General features: G+C 36.6%; 2 protein-coding genes across 2 annotated transcripts in view; both read left to right on the forward strand.

Moving 5' to 3' along the window:
- The window catches only part of LOC144971360 (uncharacterized), a 188,845-nt gene extending 166,389 nt beyond the window's left edge, over positions 1–22,456 (forward strand). The window contains exons 11-16 of the mRNA XM_078912147.1: positions 270–410; positions 1,002–1,118; positions 15,221–15,314; positions 17,245–17,418; positions 18,097–18,219; positions 19,111–22,456. Coding sequence (XP_078768273.1) covers positions 270–410; positions 1,002–1,118; positions 15,221–15,314; positions 17,245–17,418; positions 18,097–18,219; positions 19,111–19,607 — 1,146 coding nt within the window. The 3' untranslated portion in view covers positions 19,608–22,456. The remainder of the gene's footprint in view (positions 1–269; positions 411–1,001; positions 1,119–15,220; positions 15,315–17,244; positions 17,419–18,096; positions 18,220–19,110) is intronic.
- Positions 2,220–6,571, forward strand: LOC144971636 (uncharacterized). Its single transcript, XM_078912710.1, has 5 exons — positions 2,220–2,747; positions 3,170–3,256; positions 4,419–4,480; positions 5,298–5,623; positions 6,556–6,571. Exons 1-5 carry the CDS (start codon positions 2,684–2,686, stop codon positions 6,569–6,571), a joined length of 555 nt encoding a protein of 184 aa, XP_078768836.1. The 5' UTR covers positions 2,220–2,683.
- Positions 22,457–26,041: the final 3,585 nt, after the last annotated feature.

Raw genomic sequence — 26,041 nt, forward strand, 5'->3', positions numbered from 1 at the left:
ATGTATGGGAAAAGTATCCAGCAACTTTTCTCAAATTTCATACTTTTTCAACTTGACTAGCTGTAAAAAATATTTAGAAGTGAAACTAAACTTTGTTATTTCCCTGAGATGTACAAAAAGAGTTGCTTTAATCATTTATGAAAAGAACTCATTTTAGATAAAAATTGACCTTCTAACTAAACTTGGCAATATCTCAGTTCAAACCTTTTCACCATCCGACTGATTATATCATTCACTGTAACAAATATTGTGTCTTGTTTTCCCATCAGTTTATCCAAAAGAAAGACCCATCGTACAAGGACGTGAAGGAGGACTCCGCGTGGAGCATGGATAGATTCAACGAATACATCAACGACAACTTCGCCAGTGAGCACGGCTTAGAACAAGACTGGGCTTACGGAACTCTCACGGTACGCAGGGTTTAAGTGGTACTAAGCTGCTAGAAGCTGTGGACTGGAAAATGTAATAAACAAAAATTATTATAGCAGCTTACAGCTTTAAAAAAAACAAAAACAAATACCAAACTCGGAACGTTTTGAGCTCAAACCCCTACTTCAGTCAACAACAAAAAAGCAATTAATACATAAATTCAGTGCTTAAAAAAACAGATCGATGGCAGCCTGTTATGCTATATTACAAAAAAAAAAAAAAAAATTCGACAGAGACAACGCTGTTGATGGCCAGGTCTCAGTCATTTTACACCTGAGTATGGTGAGAGAATTTGAGTAAAGAGCCTTTTGTAAGGACTTAACTATGCGCCGAGCGAGGCTCGAACCCAGGAGCTTCCAATCCAAAAGCGAGTGTCAAACCACTAGACCGCATTGGGATAATGTCTGTTCAGTTCACTCACATTTTTATTGATTTCTATGCAAAGCGTCTGTTTTGATTTCCTCAGTTTTGGCTAATGCCCATGTGCCCTGACATAGGAGATAGATTATCAGTATCATGTGAAAAGGAACCAATTTCTCTGACTTGTACGATTATATTATTGGCTATTTCAGAAACAAATGCAGCGAATCATCCTCCATTGCTTCAACGGCGTCAAGCACAAACTCCAATGTAAAGTTGGATACTTTGATCTCTATGGGATGGATTTCATGGTGGACACCAATTTCAAAGTAAGTCATCTGGGTGGGGTTCCCGATCTCCCATAGTGAAGCAGGGGGGTACTTGCTGCGTCTTCTATCCCCCTGTATCTGGGCGGGGGTTCGCAACCTCCGATAGTGAGCAGGGAGGTACTTGCTGTGTCTTCTATCACTCTGTATCTGGGCGGGGGTTCCCGGCTTCCCATTGTGGGCAGGGCGGTACTTGCTGTGTCTTCTATCCCCCTGTATCTGGGTGGGGTTCCCGACCTCCCATAGTGGGCAGGGAGCGGAGATACTTGCTTTGTATTCTATCCCCCTAAATCTATATTCCAACTGGTTTCTGTCATTGACTTGGAATGAGATTACCTAGTTTTGTCCTGACCCTTGAGATGATTTTCTTTGTAAATCATCTCTCTGTTATGTACGTTTACCTTTTAATATATATATATATATATATATATATATATATATATATATATATATATATATATAATATATATATATATATATATATATATATATATATATATATATATATATATGTATTAATACCGGATAGGGAGACTTTTGGTACCCCTATTAGTTCATTTTACAGTACTTTACCAATAGGGAGACCAAAATCCGGTCCCCCTATTGATTTGACCTCTAGCACATTCACTTTTCTATTTTTAGTTTAAAGTTGTCAACCCAACCGTCAAGGATATATAATTGTAAATCATAGTATTGAAGTTATTTGTTAAACACCACAGTAAGAAGAGTTATGCCTAAATTTTCACGTTGGTCAATAAGGTGACCGCCTGAAAAAAGTACAATAGGGGTACCAGTGTTTTCATCGATATATTTCAATAGTGAGGCAATATATCTTTCCGAAATTTTCTCTAAAATTCTAGAGCATTATATGGATTTTTATAGTAATGAAAACCTAATATAAAATTGTGTGAAAGTTGATGAACTGAGGAATGAACAAGATATACGAATTATAATCTATTTTTAGAAACAGATTTATCGAATCTTGGTCCGGATTCTTATCTTGGTGACAAGAGACAAGCAAACATAGTAACTCTTTTTTTCGTGAAACGTATGTTTAGTCAATTTCGCGCATAAAGAGGCACTCGGCACTCACTCACTCCGCAAGTCAGTAGTAGGTAGGTGGTTATCAGTTATCAGCTTTAATTCTTAGTCAAACGCTTCATCAAACCCATTATTGAGTAGCATGTTGATGCCTGATGCCAGTTGAAGCCATCTCGACGTCGTGAAATGGAGCATCTTCTGTCATAGCAGTAGAATCGTCAGATGCCGCATTTAAATCCTCCATTCCAGGCGTTGCTGTTGCCATATCGATCTTCGAAATGATTTGGTCTAGACGTCAAGTTGACCCGTTCTATGTCTGAAGAGATTTTAAAGTGCAATACCTAACATTATATCTTGATCTACAAAAGAGTCTTTTTAAATGAACCGCTGTGTTTCTATATTTTTCAAGAACCAATGATTATCTGATAACCACTGACAATTGACTTGCGGAGAGAGTGGCCGACGGACGTCCTCTCTATAGCCGCAAGTATTTTTTCGTCACTTGCTGAGTTCCAAACTAGACGTCTATGGCATCGTGGGGTAAATTGATGCTGGAGGCATCATTGAAGAGACACCGAGATAATTTAAATGGTAAGTTATTGGCCATTCTTATTACATCACTGTTGATTTAAGATTTTCAATAGGGTAGACATCACAATCACACACACACCGATTGATGATTGTCACTTGTCAGTCAGTCATTTGGAAGTGGAGTCAGATAATTCGGGAACTTCTGTAGACTGTAGATTCACACTAGTGAGTAAGATCTGTCGTTTACTACTACTACTACTACTACTACCACTACTACTTTTAGTTTTAGCTTTATCCAACTCAACACTTCTCGTGTTTATTTTATTTTGGCAAAACTAGAATGGATTTTTGAAAAGAATATAAAATAATTTAAACTTAAACCTGTCTTTGCATCTTGCTTTATGCATACAGTATGCCATATCACAGCCATCACAAAATCATAGTTTAATGTTGAGAATATGCTATTTCTTTTGTAACTTCAGATCAGAGAGATTTGAGCTTTAAAAATCCTGAAAAATGTCTTGCTGTCAATCCAGACAACCCTTTTGATGTGATCTATGATGTTAATGGTAAGAATGTAATTTGATGAGGAAATGAATAACATTTAGGTACACATAGTTTGCTTTTTTTTTTTTTTTTTTTTGAGTCATGATGTGTAATACTATTACAGTCCACTCCGGATAATTGCAACTCGTTTAATCGCAACTTTCGGTTAATCACAATATTTCCTAAGCAATGGAAATAATTCTATATAAAAGTCACTGGTTAATTGCAACAAACTTCGGTTTTTTAAAAAGTGGTAAATTCAAGAAATCAAACAGTATATCATGATTAAATTTCATCATGGATGAAATCGTGACAGGTTGAAGAATCGAGAGTGAGCAGGATTTAATGCTACAGTAGTGTGTCACCACTCTGTTAGAGTCGAAAGAGGGCGGGGCTCTGCAGTATGGGTTTGTGACGTCATCGGTGGCCATTAAATAGAAGAGGGGTGGGGCTGGTCATAATCTTGACAACAGGTTATAAATGACAGTTATAAAGAGAGACTGAGCGATATCCTTTGTTTTAGGATTAACAACTGTGCATTGTGACCAACGAGTTTGGTGAGAGCTTATTGTCTCTCATTAAGGCTAATCTCTTTAACTCTGACAAATGTTGAATTGTTGAGAAAAAAGATTGAAACTTCTTCCAATCTGAATAAGATATCGGCTTGCTTCATAGCTGCTTTTGGTTGACAAATCTACACGGGGCTGCCATATGGTTTTTGTTTCAATCAAATTGCTCTGTATGTGGTGGACTAAGAATATTATTTACTGGTTTGAGTTGACAATAAATGTGTAAAATGTTGAAATAGTGGACAGGAAACTGAATTTCGGTTAATCCCAACATTTTCGATGATCCCAAGGTATTGCGATTATCCTAAGTGGACTGTACCTGAATCTTGAACAAAAAAACTATCATATGGATATGATTATAGACAGATTGGTTTCTGGAATTATATTTCCGTCCTCCCTTGCCAACTCTGACGTTCTTGAAATTTAAAAGAAAATAGCCAGAAGGTTTCGGACTTAATTTCTTTTTTTTTCCAAAGGACAATAGTCATAAGGTAAATAATTTTTAAAAAATCCTTTTACAGCACAAGATGGCATGAATTTTTGTTTAAGAGTTTAGAGAAAAACTTGCACATGATAGTCTTCAGCTTTTTTTTTGTTGTTTTTATTTTCTATATAGACTCCAACTCAGAGCCTGAAAGTGATGCAGAACAAAGTTCCATATCACATGATTCATTTGTGGTAAGTATGTACATTAAAATAAAATCATAACATTTGTATAGCGTTTATCCACAGTTGGCACCATGCTCAAAATGCTTCACATCAACATATTTTGTGGTGGACAAAACACATTTGCCACAAAAGATGAGACCTGCAGTCTGTTAGGCGCAATACAATATTTCAGGACAAGGACAACACTGTTTTACACCAGTGAGATCTCCTAGTTTTTTGTTGTTAAAAATTTTTCTTTGCAGTGGACTTCGCCAACAATAACACTATTTTAAACCTTCCTCGTTATATTTTGAAGTGATATTCATTGATGAGCCATTCACATTTGAAGTCGTTTGTTTTTTTATTTGACAAAATGTGAAAATGATGCGTTTCCAGGAAAAATTAAAATAGCTTCTGTTGGGATTATACTTTTGATCTCGCATTTTGTCCAAATTCTCTTGCATCGTAATGTTTATCAACTTTTTTTGTTAACTATATTGCAGTTGCAAGGTTAGGAAGTTCATATTGTTGCAATGACAACCGTTTATATGTCCAGAATCGTAGTGATATAAAAAATTGTTTTGTAGTTGTTGGTCCTGGTGTAGGATTTAAAGAGTTGGTTAAAAACGGTTTACTGAAACCCTGGTTGGTGTATCTATATTTATCCAAGCACAGTTGAACATATTAAATACTTAGACAATATGTCTGCCTTTCTCAACTCTTTTTTATTATACTTGCATTATTAACCAGCTAATTGTTTAGTTGGATTATTAAACAATGGCTCTTCATGTTTATTGTCAACATGAATAAATTGATTGATCTGTCATCTTTTCCACAAAATATACAGGGTCCCGATTTTGTTGCTGACTCCGAGTCTGATTCCTCTACGTACTCTGTGAGGTACCCAATGCTGAGTACATCATTGTCTTTGGAACCTAGTGCTCATTCCCCAACTCAGTCAGAGCCTCATCCACAACTATCACAGACTGAACCTCGTTGCCAGTCTGGGACCCAGGTTCAACCCGAATGCTATACACTTGCAAACCAACGTGTTACGTGCAATGGTGAGTCATTTTTTTGTCATTCTTCTCCTTTGATATTTGTGGGATCAATTTTAATTTACCCATTCCTTTTAAAAGAAAACTTCCACCCCCTCCATGGTGCTGCATTTGTGTTATTGCATTTTTTTTCTGTTTTGGCAGTGCTGCGTCGCAAAATACGCTACCATTTACATAACAAGCACAAATCCAAATTTGATAGGGTGGACATCTTAGAATCTGAAACCCCAATGTGTGAGTGATATCAGTGAAACCAGCCATAAAAATGTTCATGTTTATTTTATTGGGGTTTTTTTTTGTCTGTAATAGACTTAAATTGCTTGTATTGTAAGTGTTAAAATGTTTTTTTTGTTACAACCCATCTATATATTAAAACTGTTTCTTTGTATTTCTATGATGCTTAAGGCTTTTTTTTCACAGACCAGCTGGAAACTTAACGAGAATCAGAGTAGATAACATTTTTATTAATCTTGCAACCTAAACAGTATATGATGATTGGGAGCATTTAAAGAAAAGCACATTTTCTTTTTAATTTGTCGGTACTAAAATTATACTTTGATAATGCCTGCTGTGCTACAAACCCTTTTGACTTCCAGGTTCAATATTTTTCTTTATTCTAAAATTCTTGGGTTTCCTTTCAATGACAACTGAGATCATTAAAATTCAGCTCACAACATGATGTGTGTAGATTTGATGAAAACATATGTTCGAGTTGAGAAGCAGTGTTCACGAACTTGCTGATCGTTTTTACTAGCATTTATTTTCCTAACTTACCTGTATCAATTAACAAAGGCAAGACTCAAATATTTTCTATCTGAACAGTGTGTTTGTTATTGAAATATTTCCGGCATATACATGTCATATTTCATTCCCACAAAATATAAATCAGGATTAAGTTGTCTGGGCATCAGCATCGTTCAGGCAGTTGGGGGGAAGTCTTTAAGGAATTAATGAAGCCGATGCTCAACCGGTCTGGAGGACGTTTGATTGATGTCGGCTGTTTGTTCTGCCAGCCGGTGATGTTTTCTCACTCCCTCAATGACAAAGAAAGTCATTGTTATGACTATGAACTATAGTCTATTATTACTTTTGTTACTATATTAATTGTTACTTATAGCCGCTACTGTTATTATTATTATTATTATTATTATTATTATTATTATTATTATTATTATTATTATTATTATTATTATTATTATTATGATATTGCCTTCATTGCATTCTATTACTATTATTGATATAATTAATTTCTGATTGTTGTAAATAATTTATGTGAATTGAATTTTGTCGATTGGCCAAGGGCCTACAATAAACTTAAATGAAATGTTAGTCTTTGGATAGGACTTGGGTCTATTCTTGATTGCTTTTCCGCCTGGGTCGAGTGAAGCATTTGGAGTAAATTTTGTTGCTCAACGTAAAAAACATGACGCTTACCATTCCGCTGATACTGATACCTCCAAGGGGTGGTTGGGGAAAAACCTAAAATTCTTTTGACATTCTGTCTGATTTTTCGCTGAAACAACAAAGGACAATCTATGTATTCAGATGAGACTTCAATGTGTTACTATTCCGATTTATGTTCATATTTTGATTATAATGAAGAGGGAACCCTGAACCCAGTGAAGTGGGTGGATTGATCTATTTATTTCTATTTCAAAACAAAAATATGGCGTCTTTTCACTGGATTTGTTATGTGGCAGAGGTCTCCACAAATCTAACATACCTCTTCCAAAGGAATAGATGGTAGAAAAGTATATAACAAGAAGGAATTATGACAGTTACTTGTCCAGGCCTTAAATATTTGGAATGCTATTCCTCTCTATCGCTGTCATGTAGCTGATGTGCATATGATCTGTCTATTGATTTATTTTCATAGTTCATAGCATGATGTGCTTTATTTTCTTCTTTTTTTTCCAGAGAAATACAAAAAGCCAAGGAGACCCTGTCCATACTGTGGACAGTTGCAAACAAAACTCTCAAGGCATTTGATGAGGAAACACAAAGATGAGACAGAAGTTACAGAGGCCATGAAACAGCCTGTAAAGGAAAGGGATAGAACAATGGATTATCTCAAGAAAAAGGGCATTTTTTATTCAAACACTAGAAACAATTCAATAGTTATGCGTGAGAGAGCACAAGGGTCACATGAAGTTGTTATGTGTGCTGGCTGTAAGGGGTTTTACTCTGGACGAAGGGTTTATGAACACAAAAAGAAATGTAGTACTGAGCATGCTCTGTGTACTGGGGTTGTAAAATTTTATCCCGTGGCTCCCAATGCAAGTAAAGAAATAAAGGAGAATATTCTTGACAAATTTCGGAATGATGAAGTGGGAAATTTGTGTCGATCAGACAAAGCTATAGTATTGTTAGGAACAAAATTGTGGAGTAAAAGTTCAAAGAAGGAGAGAAAAGTTATAATGAGTGATTTACGCATCTTAGGAAATTTGATTTTAAAAACTAGGAAGAGAACGAATCAACCTTCTTTCTCTGGAGAGGACGTGGTGAAGCGTTGTAACTTTAATGAAATATCGCAAACCATTTCTGAAATGACTTTGAAAGAGGATGGGACATTGAAAGCAGGCTTGAAGCTTTCAATTGGATTTATATTGAAAAAGTTAATTAATTTCTTAAAAGGGGAATATATAATGCAAAACAAAATGGAAGAATCCGCAGAGATAGATTTGTTCAAAGCTGTCCTGGATTATAATTGGGATAGTATTTTTTTTACAGCCAGAGTTCAATGTGAAGCAAAGAGAACAAATTTGAGAAAACCCAAAGAGATGCCATTAGAGAATGATATAAAGAAGCTACGGCAATTTATTACTGAAGAGATAGTCCGTATTTGTGAGGATGATTATCAATTATTTGATTCACATATGTTTGTTAGGCTTCGCAATGTCATCGTAGCTAGGCTTACAATGTTTAATGCGAGGAGAGGCGGAGAACCCGCAAGGATGTTGTTAAAAGACTGGAATGATGCAGATTCAGGTGTATGGGTTGATCCCCAGCTTGTACAACATGTCACTGATCCTCTGGAAAAAAGCGTTACTTGAGAAGTATAAGCTGGCCTATCAGTCTGGAAAGGGAAGCAAGATGTTGGTCCCTGTGTTGATACCCAATGACACAATTCAGCCTTTAAGGAAACTTGCACAGGAGCGTAAAGCTGTTGATATTTCAGACAACCCATTTCTTTTTCCAAATACAGGAATATCCAAAGATCATGTAAGTGGTTACATTGCCATCAAATATGTCACTTCCTTAGTAAAGGATTTAGAGAAACCCCAGTTGTTAATAGCTGATAAATTCAGGCACCGAGCTTCGACATTATTTGCCTTACTTGATGTCCCACAACACGAGAGAGATGTCTTCTATCGACATATGGGACACAGTGAATCAATCAATCAAAACATTTATCAGTGTCCACTTGCAATACGAGAAATAACAGAAGTTGGTCATTTTTTGGGTCAAATTGATAACTCAGCATCGGTCACTGGGGAAGGAAATTGTAACATTGAAACAAATGACTCTGTAGTGAATAGAGACTCAAATGCAAATTTTGGAACATCCATAGTAACAGCTGCAAATCAAGAAGAAATATTTGATGGTGAAGCAGGAGTGCCAAATCAGCTTACGTGTTCTTCAAAACAAACTGAACCCAAGAGGAATTCAAGCAAAAATCGGAGATACATGTCATGGTCAGATGAGGATACAGATAGAGTCAAGTCATATTTTAAAAACTTTGTCGAAGATGTTTCAGCACATGGTTCAAGGGGATCATTACCTAGAAAGTCTGAAATTATTCTGTTCTTAAAACACCACAGGGTATTTTCACAAAAAGGAATCCCTGAAGGTACACTAATTAGTTTGGTGAAGACAAAGATTTTTAATGAAAGAAATAAATATAGAAGGGAAAGAGCGTTTCAATCGGTGTAATGACAATCATGAATTTGATTTGTATTACATTCATTGTATTGTATAGTGTTATTGACTATTTTGGGGGTTTACAAAAACGTTTTATCTTTATATAGTACAATCTGTTCATCATTGCAATATCCTTTTTTATATTATATGAACATTCATTTGCTCAGCTTGAGAGACAAATGCTTTGTAGAACCATAGCTGCCAACCGTTCTGTTAAAAACGGATTTGTTCCGTATTTGACTTCCTGAGTCCGTAAGTGCTTATTTTTAGTTCAAAATCCGTATTTTGTAATTTTTGACTAATTTGTGGTAAAAAGCCATGTGAGCCTAATGAATTATTATTATTGATCCATTATTATTACTATTACTACTACTACTATTGTTGTTATTATTATTATCATTATTATTGGTGTCCAGTGAGAGCATAATCTCCATTTGTGTAGCTCTTTAATTTGAATTATGCCTCTAACATAAATGATTTTCAACAATTAAAAAAGTTCCATTCGTTTATATGACGCCTGTATTTTACTCAAACCTTTCATAATGTATTGGAGATTTGCATAGGATATGGATGTTAGCCTCGATATACTTTGAATATTCTAAGACAGTATTGATACTTTCACTATTTGTTACAAATATTATTTTAATTAAGAATAAAATTAAATCCACCTTTTTGATTGGAAGGTATTCAATAAGAAAATCAATTGCTTATATTGATTAAAGATGACAATGATTATTTCCCTTTATTAATTTATGAAATATATAAATTTAATCCCTTTAAAAACATCTTCATCTGATTTTAATTTTTTTTTTTTCAAGCAAGCTTTTGTAACGGTTTAGGTTCAAGAAAAATAAGTATACTCCATTTTTAGGTGTGTTTATCTTGTCAAAGTAAAGAAGTAGGAATTCTCTAATATTTAGAGGTGCATTTTACTATAACTACTATTATAGTATACTACTTAAAGACCATTATGTTGCATGAAAGAAAACATATATGCAATCGTCTACGTTTTATCTGAACTCACCTAATTTTTACCCCAAAACGCCCTCTCAAGTGATGTACCAGGTTGGTAGTTATGCATTTCTAACCATCTTAAGTTATTTCATTTATTTTACAATCGTGCTTCTTGTGTATTGGTCCTTATCAAAGTTGAGGCAGTTGAATTCTTTCTTTATATTGTCCGTTCTGAATTTTGATCTCATTGTGGAAAGCTCCCATAGCGGGCAGGGAGGTACACACTGTGTCTTCTATCCCCTTATATCTGTTTTCCAACATGCTTTCAGTCTTTGTCTTGGAATGAGATTACTTGTTTTTTTCCTGGCCCTCGCCGGAGTCCTAGCTGGGAGGGAAGCAGTCAAATGCATATTTATTGTTTTGGGAGATGATATTTTTTTCCTTGTAAATCATCTCTCTGTTATGTATTATTACTATATTTGTTATTTTTTAATGTATAATGTAAGCATTTGAGTGTGTTCCTCTTTGTTGGATTTTGTTCTTGTGTCCGGATAAGACTTATAGGTGATCTCAAACTTAGTACATTGGTGATACGCTCTTGGAATCTACATCTGATCCCTATTTGTTCCCAGTTCCCCTATGTCTTACTTTCTCTTGGATGCTTCAACTGTAATTCTAGAACTTTTTACTATCCAATTTTCTTCCTTTTTACTGGCGCTGATATAACCTAAATGTGTTGCAAGCGCCGTAAAACCCTTAAAAACAAAACAACAATCATTGTGGAAAGTGTCATTTTAACGATTCAAATGTGCTGGTACTAAACCCGATAATTGAGCAACATTTGGACTAGCCTCTGTCATCTCAAACTTGTTAGTGTTAGTAATAGTAATTAAAAAGGCTGACTTTTATATGTTGCGATTCGATGAAGGGGGGGGGGGGGGGGCTTCGGCACACATCGCCCCTCATCCCGGGCAAAATGAGCGTTCCTTATTTTATTTTGAAAGTTGGCAGCTATGTAGAACTATCTGAAAGAATCAGATATGGCAGAATAAAAAGTCTTTCTACTAACCCTAACTTAATTGGCCAATGTAGCTTTATGTTCAGCATTTTCTAGATACCTAATGTAAAATTTCACTATTCTTTTTATGATAGTTTTAAGAGTTGCAATCTTTAGAGGTGACTGTCAAGAAATGACACCTCTGTGCATTTAATTTCATTCTTTCTTTATCCCCTCATCCTTAATCAGAATAATAATAATTAATAATGAAAAAAAATGCAGCAACGACAGCTTAGAACGGCATAAAGTGCTTAAGAATTATTTTTTTTGCATTAAACTTTATTCAAACGATTTTCAACACTTTTGCTTCACAGTTTATGCTTTTTAACAAATGCAATTAAGCAACTTACCAGCAACAACATATTGGTTTGTTATCATTTGAGGGTTTTATCAGTAAAACTGTTTCTATCCTTTTATGTTGCACTGTACACATAGCAAACTTCATGCTTTTATTTGGTGACCAAAGACTTATGTGATACAGTGGATGAATGTTTGTGATGGCTTTTGGAACTGAAATAAACCTGCAATATGATTTGTAGACTTCTATCGTTATGTATCATTTTTCGGTCAAATGTAAATGTAATTTTACACGAGCTTGATGTATCATAAAACCCACAATGAGCTCAACGTGCAGCTGGTAGTAGATTTATATGGACACGAACAACGTTGTTACAATTCAGTAACGTACTCCAATTAACACAAGTGAGACTGTAAATGAGACTTTTACAATGACTCTGCATCGCCACAAATATGGATTCGAACCCTGGCAACTCGGGCGTCAGACGAACTGTCTACCACGAAACCAAAGCAAGCATTGTGCAAGTTAAAGTGAATGAGATGTTGATTGAAGCCGTTCATTGTGTCCATCAGATCTGCTGTCCTATCCATCCAACTCCATTCACTCACTGGGTGGGGTTCCCGACTTCCCATAATGGGCAGGGACGTACTCGTTGCGTCTTCTATCCCCCTATGTCTGTTTTCCAACTTGTTTTCTGTCTTTGTCTCGGGATGGGATGGGATTACTTGGTTTTGTCCAGGACCTGGCTGGGAGGGAAACAGTCAAATGTATAGTTCGAGTTTTGGGAGATTATATTTTTCCCTTGTAAATCATCTGTCTGTTATGCTCTTTATTGTTTTGTTTACATATTATTTATGCTTTGTAAACATTTGAGTGTATCCCTCTTTGTTGGGACCTGTGCTTGTGTCTGAATGAGACGTTTAGGTGATCTCAAACTAAGTACTTTGATAGTGGGCTCTTGGAATCTACTGTTTCCTATTTGAAACAAATCCCCTTTGCCTTACTTTTTCTTGGGTGCTCTAATTGTAGTTCCAGAACTTTTTACTATCCCATTTTCTTCCTTTTTACTGGCGCTGATATGACCTTAATGTGTTGCAAGCGCCGTAAAACCCTTACAAACAAAACAAAACAAACCAAGTCCATTCAGTGGTATACAACAACAACAAATAAACTCCTCTGCCTGGTCCCTTCTATCTCTGATCTTAACCTGGGTCGTCAGGTTTCTAAAGGGGTCGGGGACTGCAAAAACAATGGCGCACGGAGCAACTGGGAATATTTTTTGCCGTGTTTGAGTCCCAGGTTATTTCCCTGAGCGCCCCTTCTGAGGGATGGACCTTCCCAGGAGTTAGTAAATGCGTTGCTCGGCCACTTCACTCTACGCACACTGGGATAAGCTTCGACACTATGGCCATGAAGCTCTTAATCTTAAGGACTTACTTTATTTTAGACAATTTGGTGGTAGCTCACTTGAAAATGCACTCTTAGGTATACACATATATAAACATATACTGGGCTCCCTAAAAGGGTTTTTTAATGTGGTCTCCCTAAAAACATGTTTTTACCAAATGTCTCCTTAAAGCTACAGAAACACTTAGTAAAACATTAGGGGGACCGAGTAATTTTCTATATACCATTGTGATCATCAAGCATCAGAATTGTGTTCATAAATCATTGTAGGGAATCAAACTATACTCATTTGAACAAAGATTGAACAGTTTAATCAATTTGAACAAGACATATGCTTGGTCCTCCAATTGGTGCATTTCACAGTGGTCACCTTAATAGTGGATTGATACTTATATATATATATATATATATATATATATATATATATATATATATATATATATATATATATATCTCATCTCATGTAGTTCCATATCTGAAGCAGACGTCGGAGGTCATCTTCCGCCAAGCTGATCTATCTCTTGCCAATTCTATTAAAGCAGCGCCACCTTTCTCAGCTTCATCTGTCCAAGTTCTTATCCCTTTCAAATACGTTATTCTTTGTCTTCCTCTTATTCTTTTTCCATTCATCTTTCCAGTCAAGGCGAGTATTTCCAAACCATGGTGGCGGATAATGTGTCCTAAAAATTCCATTTGGCGTTTGATGATTTTTGTTATCAGTGATCTTTTTCTGTTTGCCATTTCTAAAATTTCTTCATTTCTTTTCCTTTCCATCCATGACACCCTCATCATTCTTCTGTAAAACCACATTTCCACTGCCTCCAGTCTTTTAACCATGGTCTTGTTTATGGTCCAGCTCTCACAACCATATAGCAGCACAGACAGTACATAGCAATCCAGGACTTTGATTTTTGTTTTCATTCTAATATTCCTGTTTTTCATAATTGTATGCAGCTGGTTGAATGCATTCTTCGCCATACCTATTCTTTTCTTTATTTCACAATCTGATTTTCCATTGGATGTTACATTGAAGCCTAAATATTTGAAACATTCAACTTGTTGTATTGTTTGTCCTCTGCTTGTTATTACACATGCTGGTGGGTTATTATTTTTAGATACCGTCATACATTCTGTTTTAGATATATTCAGTTCCAGTCCCATATTTTCACTACTCCTGACTACAACATCCAGTAATTCTTGTAGTTCATGTTCAGATTCTGCCAGTAGAACCGTATCATCTGCATACCTCAGATTTGTTACATTCTTTCCTCCAATACACACCCCCTTCTAGCGGGTGGTTGGATGGGAGCATCACCCTTGAATCATATACCTATGATGTTCGCATGGGTGTACGATCCGATAGTGATGTCGTTTCTTCTTCTCTTTACTAGCCTATCCTGCTTCTTTGGTTTGTGATTGTATTTTTGACAGGGGATATTTTTTTTCCTGTAAATCCTCTGCCTGTTTGTTCTTGGTTATTTATAATTTAGCTTATGATATCTTTAGGTTATGCTTTTGATTGACATTTGTACTATTTTTGTTAGATTGCTTGTTTTTTTGTTTCAGCGGTCTCTCATATAACCTCAATTGTGTTGGAAGAGACCTAAAGCAACAAACAAACAAACACCCCCTTCTTATGTTCGATATCATATATATATATATATATATATATATATATATATATATATATATATATATATGTGTGTGTGTGTGTGTGTGTGTCTATATATATATATATATATATATATATATATATATATATATATATATATATATATATATATAGGTTTGTAAACATTTGAGAGTATTCTTCTTAGTGGGGACACGTGTTTGTGTCTGGATTAGACTTTTAGGTGACCACAAACTAAGTACACTGATAGTTTGCTCTTGGAATCTACATCTATTCTTACTTTTTCTCATGTGCTATGAAATCTATAACTTTTTTACCATCCCGATTTCTTCCTTTTTACTGGCGCTGAAAGGACCTAAATGTGTCAATTGAGGCTGAATAAAATGAAATTTATTTCTTTATTTCTCTATTTATTAAAAAAATGTATTGTTTCGTTCCTTGTCAGGTGTGGCTAATTGAAATCAACGTGAATCCAGCCCTTCACACAAACTGTGAGGCCCTAAAGGAGGTCATCCCAGATGTTGTAGAGGAGTCACTACGTAAGCTATTTTAATTTTTTGGGGCAGCGTGACTCAGCGTTACGGTCTTTGCTTCGTACCCGAAAGGTACCGAGTTCGAGGACCCGCTGCGTTGTGTGGTCTTGAGCCAATCACCTCAACCTAGCTCAGTTTGCGGCGCTGCACTGCGGCTGACGCCTGGGTCATTCCAGTCTTCCCTTGGAATAGGCCCTTAAGAAAAATTTCCCGTATGGGATGAATAAAGGGAATTTTATCATTTTTTAAAAATCATTAATAGATAGATAGAAAACACGGATGAATCATAGTTATATTTTGTTCATTCTTTGACAACTTTCAAATATCGCTTAAAGTTATCTTTTTACGTCATAAGTTGCTGTACTATTATCATATTTTGTTGTTGTCAAATTTAATTCGTATCACTTTTCCATCAACATTTGTCTTACTGTAATATGTTTTGTTTCATATCACTGTAAAGCGCTTAGAGCCTGTGGCAACGGGGTGAAGCTCTATATAAATGCCACTTATTATTATTATTATTATTATTATTATTATTATTATTATTATTATTATTATTATTATTATTATTATTATTTTAATGTCAAATGGAAAACAAATCTAGCTGTTGGCAATATCAAACTTTTAGAATTCCTGTGTGGCTATGTGGTCTTGTGGTATGACACTCGCTTTCAGATCGGAAGGTCCTGGGTTCGAGCCTCACTCGCCGCATAGTTGAGTCCTTGGAAAAGGCTCTTAATCACATTCTCTTCACGTACTGAGGTGTAAAATGAGTACCTGACCGTTCATAGCGTTGCGTCTGTACCAAAAAAAAATTGTCCCGTCCTACATGTTAAGTGTTGCTGTTGAAGAGGGAACCCTTTTAATGCGCTTTGAGTACGTTTAGTTGATATTGCACTATATAAATGCTCAATTATTTAAAAGCTCCATTCATTGTTCATTCCTTTCTTTGTAGAAGTTTACTCAGATTATGGAACTATCTACCTCTTAGTCGTAGTCCTTCAAAGCCATTTGTCCCGTGGAGTCGGAGGTTGCTAATAAAGCGTTAAACTGAAAACGATTGCTTGCTACCCTTTGGATAGGACTCTAGACTACCGCAAAGTACTTTCCGTCAGATCTAACAACCCATCTACCCATTACTGATTGGTGGAGAGGGGTGGGGTAGGGCCTTCAGAATAATATCTAGTCTTCACCTGGGGTTAAACTGGGCTCATTTGCTTGTGAAATGAGTGCTCTACCATCTGAGATATCCTACACCCCCCCCCCCCACACACACACACACACAATTGGGAACATCAAAACTTTTAAAATCCCTCCACCCAATGTTCATTCCTGTTTTCAATTTTAATTAGCTAATGTAACAATCTAAAATAATTAGTGAGTTTTTATATATAGCACAGTATCCACTAGATTGCTTTACAATGAGTCTTTAGCAAACAGCAACACTTAATATGACATGTCGCCCTTTAGGTGTTTCCTGTTTTGTTCTATGTTAGATTCATATTTGTTCTATATTTTCTACATAAAGTCCACACCCTCTAGGTAGTCCTTCAGAGCCATTCGGCCCATGGAGCCGGAGTTTAGCCCGGTTTCCACCGCGTGAAACGGACAATAGCAATTGTTTGCTATCCTTTGGATAGGATGCTAGTCTATCGCAAAGTACATTCCGCCAAATCTAACAGACTCATTCTACTGACTTATTCTTTGCTGGGTGGATAGGAGGGTCAGAAAAAAAAATCTAGACTGCACCCGGGATCGATCTTGGGCCCTTTGCCTGTGAAACGAATGCTCTACCAACTGAGCTATCCCCCCCCCCCCCCACCCCACACACACACACACTCACACAATACACTTGCAGCTTATTAGTATCACATCTGTTGATTGTTGATTGATACATTGCTTTATTGTTTATGACATCTTTTATTCTCCGACACAGATGTGTCCATTGAGTGTTTTGACAAGAGCCGAAAGGGCCAGCCTCTGATGCCCCTAAACTCCTTACAAGCCTTCAATGTGTTATATTGTGGTACCAGTCCCAATGCAGTGGCCCCGAGACAGACCAGGAGTGTATCGCCCAATAAGGAAGGCGCCGAGAAGAGTAGACCCTTAGGTTAGTATTTCATTGAAGAAATAGTCTGTATGGTGGGTTTTTCTGACCTCCCATAGTGGGCAGGGAGGTCACTTACTGTGTCTTCTATCCCCCTATATCTGTTTTCCAACTTGCTTTCCGTCTTTGTCTTGGAATGCGATTGCTTGGTTTTGTCCTGGCCCTTGTCCGATACCCTAGCTGGGAGGGAAACAGTCGAACGTTTAGTTATAGTTTTGGGAGCTGATATTTTTTACCTTGTCAATCATCTCTGTTATGTAATGTTATTTTTTTAAACATCTAATTTGAAAACATTTGAGTGTATTCCTCTTAGTGGGCTCTTGTGTTGGTTTCTGGGTGAGACTTTTAGGTGATCTCAAACTAAGTATCACTGATTGTGTGTTCTTTGAATCTTAAATCTGTTCCCTATCTGAACCATTTCCCCTATGTCTTCCCTTTTTCCTCAAGTCCTTTTAATTGTACATCTAAAATATTTTTACTTTCCAATTTTCTTCATTTTTACTGGCGCTGATAGGACCTAAAAATGTGTTGCGCCGTAAAACCCTTAAAAACAAACAACAGTACAAACTTTCAACCTTTTAAAATAAGCGTGTACTACTCAGCCTTCACAAATACACTAAAACAAAAACAACCTTCAAAACAGTTTTTCCTGTAATACAATGTTATCTTCCAACTGACCAGGAACTGCCCCGTCTGTCAGGAGAGCGTCTCCCCCCAGGAATCTTCCTAGGATGTCCATCGTCAACACACAGATGACCACTGGTCAACCCCAGTCCTCCGGTACGCCATCCACCAGTTCTCAATGTGAGTTCATTTGTTTGTTTTATTTTTTTAAAGATAATTTTAGACAGTTAAGTTGTCCTCCAGGCCCAATAGACCCACGGAGCTGGAGTTAATCCCAGTTTTTATATCGTGAAATAAACAATAGCGATTACTTTTCCTTGCTATCCTTGGAAAGGTTGCTAGTCTATCATAAAGTACTTTTCACCAGATTTATTAAACCCAGCTAGCCAATAACGTCTGGAGAGGGGGAGGGGGAGGGGGGTAGGTGGTCAGAAGAAAATCTTGTCTGCATCTGGGATCGAGCTCGGTTCCATTGCGTCCGTTGCGTGCCTACAATGCAACTCCGCTTTTGGGGGCCCCTTTTTATATTGTAAGGCCATATAAAGAAAATTATGAACAGTTATAATGTACATTCTCATAATCTCATCTTGCTGAATCTGCTTCACGATGCTTTAAAAACAACAAGTTAGGGAGCATGCACTGTTGTAAAACAAAAACCTTTAAAAAGTGTGTATGAAACAATCGGGCAAAGCATGGAGAAAAACACAAGAAAATAAAACTTCCTTTTTCTGTCGCTGAAATGGTATAAATGTGTTGAGTCCTTGGAGAAGACTCTTTACTCACATTCTCTCACTCACCGTACTCAGGTGTAAAATGAGTACCTGGCCGTTAACAGCGTTGTCTCTGTCCGAAAAAGTTGTAATATCGCCTAACAGGCGTCATGTCTCGTTCTACATGTTACGTGTTGATTTTGGCAGGGACCCCTTTGTAAAGTGGTTTGAGCACGTTTAGTGGATATTGCGCTATATAAAAGCTCATTAAAAAAATTTATTTTTTTCTAATACAACACCAAAAACCATCACTGGAGATTCCACATAATCTTTTTATTTTTTCTCATGTCCCCTCTTACAGCAACGAACTACTCCAGCAAACGGGTATCGGTGAGCAGCACCCTTCCAACCATCAACATAGGAGCCACTGTAGTCACCAAGAAACCTCCAGGGAGTAATAACAACAGCTCCGGAGGAACCACAACAACAACAACAACTTCAGGGGGAGGTGCGGCCAACTCCACGATTACCTCCCCTTACAGCATTCCACTTTCAAAACAACATCAGCAGCAGCAACAATCGCAGTCCCAGTCACAGCCACAACAACCAAAACAACAACAACCGCAACAACAACATCAACAAAGCAAACAACAGACGTCTGAAAAGCAACAACTATCACAATCCCAACAACAGCCCCAACAACAACAACAACTACAACAGAGGTACGTCCCACCACAGCCCCAAATATTAGACATAGGCTCAGCCTTGAGCGAGGACCAGCAAGCCAAATTGAGGATGACACACGCTGCTGACTCCAATAAGAGGAGAAATAGAGATTATTCTAGTAGGGGGAATTGAATGGGGCTGAGAAGATGGTAGAAACATTAAAATGTTAGATATTATACTGATTCAATAATTGAATTCTGTTTGACTTTCCTATGAAAATTGCTCAAATATTAAAGTTTAATACAGAAACTAAATAAGTTGATTCACTGATGACTGTTTTTTTTTATTTTGCTCTTCGTTTTTTTTTGGGGTTTTTTTATTTTTGTTTTTTAATGCTTTAGTTAATTGGCAATTCATCTATTTAGAATGTCATAATTTTGACAAATATTTCTCTTCTTCATATTGCTCCATTTTTTAGCCTTTTATTTAACATTGCCATTCGAGCACAAAAAAGATATCATAGCATGTTATATGAATCACAATCATTATTCAATTGGGAAGAAATGACATTGATTTCATTCAGTCCCGATAGCTCAGTTGGTAGAGCACTCGCTTCACACGCAAATTGACCAAGATCGATCTCGGGTGCAGCCCCCCCCCCCCCTGTCCACCCAGCAGTGAATGGGGTAGCTAAGTCTGTTAAATTCGGCAGAAAGTACTTTGCGATAATCTAGCGTCTTATCCAAAGCATAGCAAACAATTGCTATTGTCCGTTTCACGCTATAGAAACCGGGATAAACTCCGGCTCCATGGGCCCAATGGCTCTGAAGGATTACCACTTAATTCATTGTTTATACGAGAAATTTGAGAACTAATCACAATTCACAATCAGCATTAAAATTATGTCAATCTTATGTAAAAAATGATGGGCATTATTTTTGCTTAATTTCATAGTCATCACAATACAGTCGTGCTCTCACAAATTTTTATATTTTTAAATTTTTATCTGAAAATGTTTTATTCCAATATCAGTCGATAAACATGACTCCATTCTACATCAGTGATAACTATATATTTGTTTTAATAGGATTCTATAGTCTGATGTCACGTCCGCCCAGCAAGCAGAAGATTGGTTCTAAACAAAGAAAATCGGTTCTTTTTATTCTCCATGCTGGCTAGAACTTTTTCATATGTCATGTGATCAGAATGTATAAAAGTCAAAACATGATCAGATTTATTATGTTTTTTCTCCTCTGCTCGTCGGAGAAGTATTTCATAAGGGCGTCTGCCATTTTCCGTTAGTTACTAAGTTACTATGCGTCATTACGAGGGAAGTGACGTCACGACTGTTGAAGCCTCATATTGTGGTATGTGCGTACTTGTGTGTGTCTACATCATTTTTGTGTACGAATGTGTGAAGGACAGAAATCAAAAAAATTAAATCGTAAAATTTGGATAGATCCTCATGCTATTTGGGCTACCGTAGCACGACGAAGATGATGATGATGATGATGATGATGATGATGATGATGATGATGATGATGATGATGATGATGATGATGAAATATAACCCCTAATCTGTCTTAAGCCTGAGAGAGTAGACAAGGCAGGGGGATACTCGCTGTGTCTTCTTTCCCCCTCTTTTTTCCAATAATTGCTTTCTATCTTTGTCTTGGAATGAGATTACTTAGTTTTGTCCTGACCCTGGCCGGAGTCCTTGGCTGGGATGGAAACAGTCGAATGTATAGTTATCATTTTGGGAGATGATATTTTTTTCATTGTAAATCAGCGGGTGGTTGGATGGGAGCATCACCCTTGAATCGTATACCTATGATGTTCGCATGGGTGTACGATCCGATAGTGATGTCGTTTCTTCTTCTCTTTACTAGCCTATCCTGCTTCTTTGGTTTGTGATTGTATTTTTGACAGGGGATATTTTTTTTCTGTAAATCTTCTGCCTGTTTGTTCTTGGTTATTTATAATTTAGCTTATATATTTAGGTTATGATTTTGATTTACATTTGTACTATTTTTGTTAGTGTTAGATTGCTTGTTTTTTTGTTTCAACGGTCTCTCATATAACCTCAATTGTGTTGGAAGAGACCTAAAGCAACAAACAAACATTGTAAATCATCTCTCTGTTATGTATTGTTTTTAAAAAAATAATCTTAATATATGAATTGGGAACATTTGAGGGTAATCCTCGTAGTGGGGCCTTGTGCTGGTGTCTGGGTGATACTTTTAGGTGATCTTAAACTAAGTTCACTGATAGTGTGCAGTTGGAATCTACATCTGTTCCATATTCAAACCATTTCCCGTTGTCGTACTATTTCCTTAACTCCTTTTAATTGTACATCTAGAATGTTTTTACTATCTAATTTTCTTCCTTCTTACTGGCGCTGATATGGCCTAAATGTGTTGCAAGCACCGTAAACCCCTTACAAAACAAACAATCAAACAAACAAGGCTATTGATTCTTTGAAAGTCTAAGTATGATATTATTGGACAATTTAAAAGTCGAAAATATTATATTGTTGTTTTTTTTTTTTACTTGACTAGATATATCTATATATAACATGAGTATGGATGAATGTTAAAATCTGAGGAAATCTCTTGTCTGCATCTGTGTGTGAGAGTCTGCGTGGCCGTTATTATTATTATTATTATTATTATTATTATTATTATTATTATTATTATTATTATTATTATTATTATTATTATTATTATTATTCTGTTAGGCCCAACCTTCATTCTTTCCTTGAATTTGTCTCATCGTATTACTTATCTGAAGTGCTCCTGTTCTCCGAGGACTTGTCGTGTGCCCAGATGAATCCAATAGCCGCTCTCTTCCTTTCCCTAGGCAATGCTATTTGTGCGCCTATGTGGTCTAGTGGCATGACACTCACTTTCGGATCGGAATGTCCTGGGTTCGAGCCTCGCGCTCGGCGCATAGTTGAGTCCTTGGAAAAGGCTCTATACTCACATTCTCCCACCGTGCTCAGGTGTAAAATGAGTACCTGACCATTAACAGCGTTGTCTCTGTCTGAAAAAAATTGTAATATCGCCTAACAGGCGCCATGTCTCGTTCTACATGTTACGTGTTGCTGTTGGTCAGGGACCCCTTGTAAAGCGCTTTAAGCACGTTAAGTGGATATTGCTCTATATAAAAGCCCAATTTTAATGCTATGACCTTTGCGGGGCAGTGTAACTCAGCGGTTCGGTCTTTGCATCATACCCTAAAGGTAACGAGTTTGATTCCCCCCTGTGCTGTGTGGCCTTGAACAAGTCACTTCGCCTTAGCCCAGTATGTCTTCCCTTGGAACGGACCACAAAGACAAATTTCCTCCATGGGATGAAAAAAGGGAATTTTTTTGTTTGTTTGTTTAAAGATGTGTACAAGTCGTCATTTGAAATGTTTAAAACTAAACTGTAACCATATTTATTCAACTGGTTAATGATCTTGTTTCCGCATGTGCCATTGTTTAACATTCCGTCCATTGATGTTCTGTGATTCAATTTGAAAAGTACAGGGGGAAAACCCACAGATGCCCACTATTCGAAAACACTGTGAATGCAAGCGCCGTAAAACCATTAAAAACAAAAACAACATCTTTTCTTGGGTGCTTTAATTGTAATTCTAGAAGTTTTTACTATCCCATTTCTTCTTTTTTACTGGCGCTGATATGGCCTTAATGTGTTGCAAGCGCCGTAAAACCCTTAAAAACAAAAAACAAACAAAAAACAGAAGAACGGAAAACTACTCCCAATTAAAGAGTTATGGTTATAGTTTTTTCCCAGTTCTACTTATAGATGGGAAAACTTTAGACCGTGACGTCACTCAAGCGGGGCAATCACAAAAATATCCAAAAAGTGGACGCGTGTGATTTTCTCTCCTGTACTCGTCATTTCTTTTTATACTATCTATAATGTGTCTGTTTCTATTTTGCTCTCAGGGTGGAGTTTTCTTACCTCTCATAGTGGGAAGGGAGGAACTTACTGTGTCTTCTGTTCCCCTGTATCTGTTTTCCAACTTGCTTTCCGTCTTGTCTTAGAATGAGATTACTTGGTTTTGTCCTGACCCTGGCCGGATACCCTGGCTGAGAGGGAAACATTCAAATGTATGGTTAGTTTGGGAAATGATATTTTTTCCTTGTAAATCATCTCTCTGTTATGCACTGTTTTATGTTTTGTATACGTATTTTATATGATTTGTAAACATTTGAGTGTGTTCCTCTTAGTGGGGACCTGTGCTTGTGTCTGGATGAGACTTTTAGGTGATCTCAAACTAAGTACTTTGATGGTGTGCTTTTGGAATCTACATTTGTTTCCTATTTGAACCAATTCCCCTTTGTCTTACTTTTTCTTGGATGTTTCAATTGTGGTTCTAGAACTTTTTACTTTCCCATTTTCTTCCTTTTTACTGGCGCTGATAGACTTTAATGTGTTGCTAGCGCCGTAAAAACCCTTTAAAAAACAAACAAACAAACAAACAATTTACTCTGATGTTTTGCTTATTTTATAATTTAGTTAGTGTGTAATGAGTTTGGGTGGTGTGTAGTGTGACCCAGTGTGTTATTTTGGTATTTGGACCAGACTGGATGGAGTCTTTTGACCTCCCAGGGAGTTACTTACTGTGTCTTCTATCACCTTCTATCTGTTTTCCAACTTGCTTTCTATCTTTGTCTTGGAATGAGATTACTTGGTTTTGTCCTGGCTGGGAGGGAAACAGTCAAATGCATAGTTATTGTTTTAGGAGATGATAATTTTTTCCTAGTGAATCATCTCTGTGTTATGTATTATTATATTTGTTATTTTTAATGTATAATATAAGCATTTGAGTGTATTCCTCTTTTTTGGATTTTGTGCTTGTGTCCGGATGAGACTTATAGGTGTGGGTGGGGTCTGACCCCCTAGCGGGCATGGAATGGTACTACTGTGTTTCATTCCCCTTTTATCTGTTTTCCATTTGCTTTCTGTCTTTGTCTTGGAATGAGATTTACTTGGTTTTGTCTTGCCTGGCCGGAAAGTCCCAGCTGGGAGGGAAACAGTCAAATGCATAGATATTTTTGGGAGATGATATTTTTTCTTTGTAAATCATCTCTTGTTATGCATTATTTATTTATTTTTTTGAATGTAAATGTAGGCTTTGAGTGTAAATTCCTCCTTGTTGGATTATGTACTGTGGGCCGGATGAGACTTGAGGTGATCTCAAACTAAGTCATGGTTAGTATGCTCTTGGAATCTAATCTGATCCTATTTCTTTTAGTTCCCCTTTGTTATTTACTTTTTTTGGTGCTGTAATTGTAATTCAGAACTTTGTACTATCCCAGTTTTTCCTTTTATGCGCTGATATAACCTAAAATGTGTTGCAAGCGCCGTAAAACCCTTAAAAACAAACAAACAAAAAGAGACTTATAGGTGATCTCAAATTAAGTATATAGGTGGTGTGCTCTTGGAATATAAATCTGATCCCTATTTGTTTCAAGTTCCCCTATGTCTTACTTTTTCTTGGGTGCTTTATTTGTAATTCTAAAACTTTTTACTATCCCATTTTCTTCCTTCTTACTGGCGCTGAAATAACTTAAATGTGTTACAAGCGCCGTAAAACCCTTAAAAACATTAAAAACAAAAGCATGTCCGAAGCTGAGACTATACTAAGTATAGTACAAGTCTTGTAGTTCACTCTAGACAGTTGATGTGGGGATCCTGACCTACCATAGCGGGCAGGGAGGTACATACTGTGTCTTCTATCCCCTTATATCTGTTTTCCAACATGCTTTCTGTCTTTGTCTTAGAATGAGATTGCTTGGTTTTGTCCTGGCGCTGGCCGGAGTCCTAGCTGGGAGGGAAACAGTCAAATGCATAGTTATTGTTTTGGGAGATGATATTTTTTTCCTAGTAAACCATCTCTCTATGTATTATTATATTAGTTATTTTGAATGTATAATGTAAGCATTTGAGTGTATTCCTGTGCTTATGTCCGGATGAGACTTATAGGTGAGTTCAAACTAAGTACATTTGTGGTGTGCTCTTGGAATCTACATCTGATCCCTATTTGTTTCCAGTTCCCATATGTCTTCCTTTTTCTTAGGTGCTTTATTTGTAATTCTAGAACTTTTTACTATCTCATTTTCTTCCTTTTTACTGGCGCTGATATCACCTAAATGTGTTGCAAGCGCCGTAAAACCCTTAAAAACATTAAAAACAAAAACAGGTCCAAAGCTGAGACTATACTAAGTATAGTACAAGTCTTGTAGTTCACTCTAGACAGTTTTTGATTGTCCTTCTGACGTTATTTTTTATATTAACGATCAATAATTAATGTCCAAAGCTGAGACTATATTTGTTGTTCACTCTAGACAGTTTTTGACTGTCGTTCTGATGCCATCTTTCATATTAACTATCAATAATTATTTTTTCTTGAATTAATCTTGCCTATTTATTAATTGCTCTTAAGCTCTAGTTTATTATATTTTGACTCTCTCTTTTGTTTTTTTAACTGGCACTGAAATGGCCTGAAACTGTTTTGAATGCTGTAAAACATCTAAAACAAATTGACAATGTGATATATAACAAGTGTCTCCATAACAATAGCTATGTACTGTATTCGTTATATGGACCAATCCT

The sequence above is a fragment of the Berghia stephanieae genome, chromosome 4, assembly GCF_034508935.2.
Source record: "Berghia stephanieae isolate SIO BIC M18660-M18661 chromosome 4, UCSD_Bste_1.3, whole genome shotgun sequence".
In the NCBI taxonomy this organism is placed as follows: Eukaryota; Metazoa; Mollusca; class Gastropoda; order Nudibranchia; family Aeolidiidae; genus Berghia; species Berghia stephanieae.

Excerpts from the sequence above, each read along its gene's own strand:
- LOC144971636 (XM_078912710.1), top strand. The coding sequence starts at position 2,684 with ATGGCATCGTGGGGTAAATTGATGCTGGAGGCATCATTGAAGAGACAC. Across the intron at positions 2,748-3,169 it reads ACACCGAGATAATTTAAATG|ATCAGAGAGATTTGAGCTTT; the intron begins GTAAGTTATTGG and ends TTGTAACTTCAG. Across the intron at positions 3,257-4,418 it reads TGTGATCTATGATGTTAATG|ACTCCAACTCAGAGCCTGAA; the intron begins GTAAGAATGTAA and ends TTTTCTATATAG.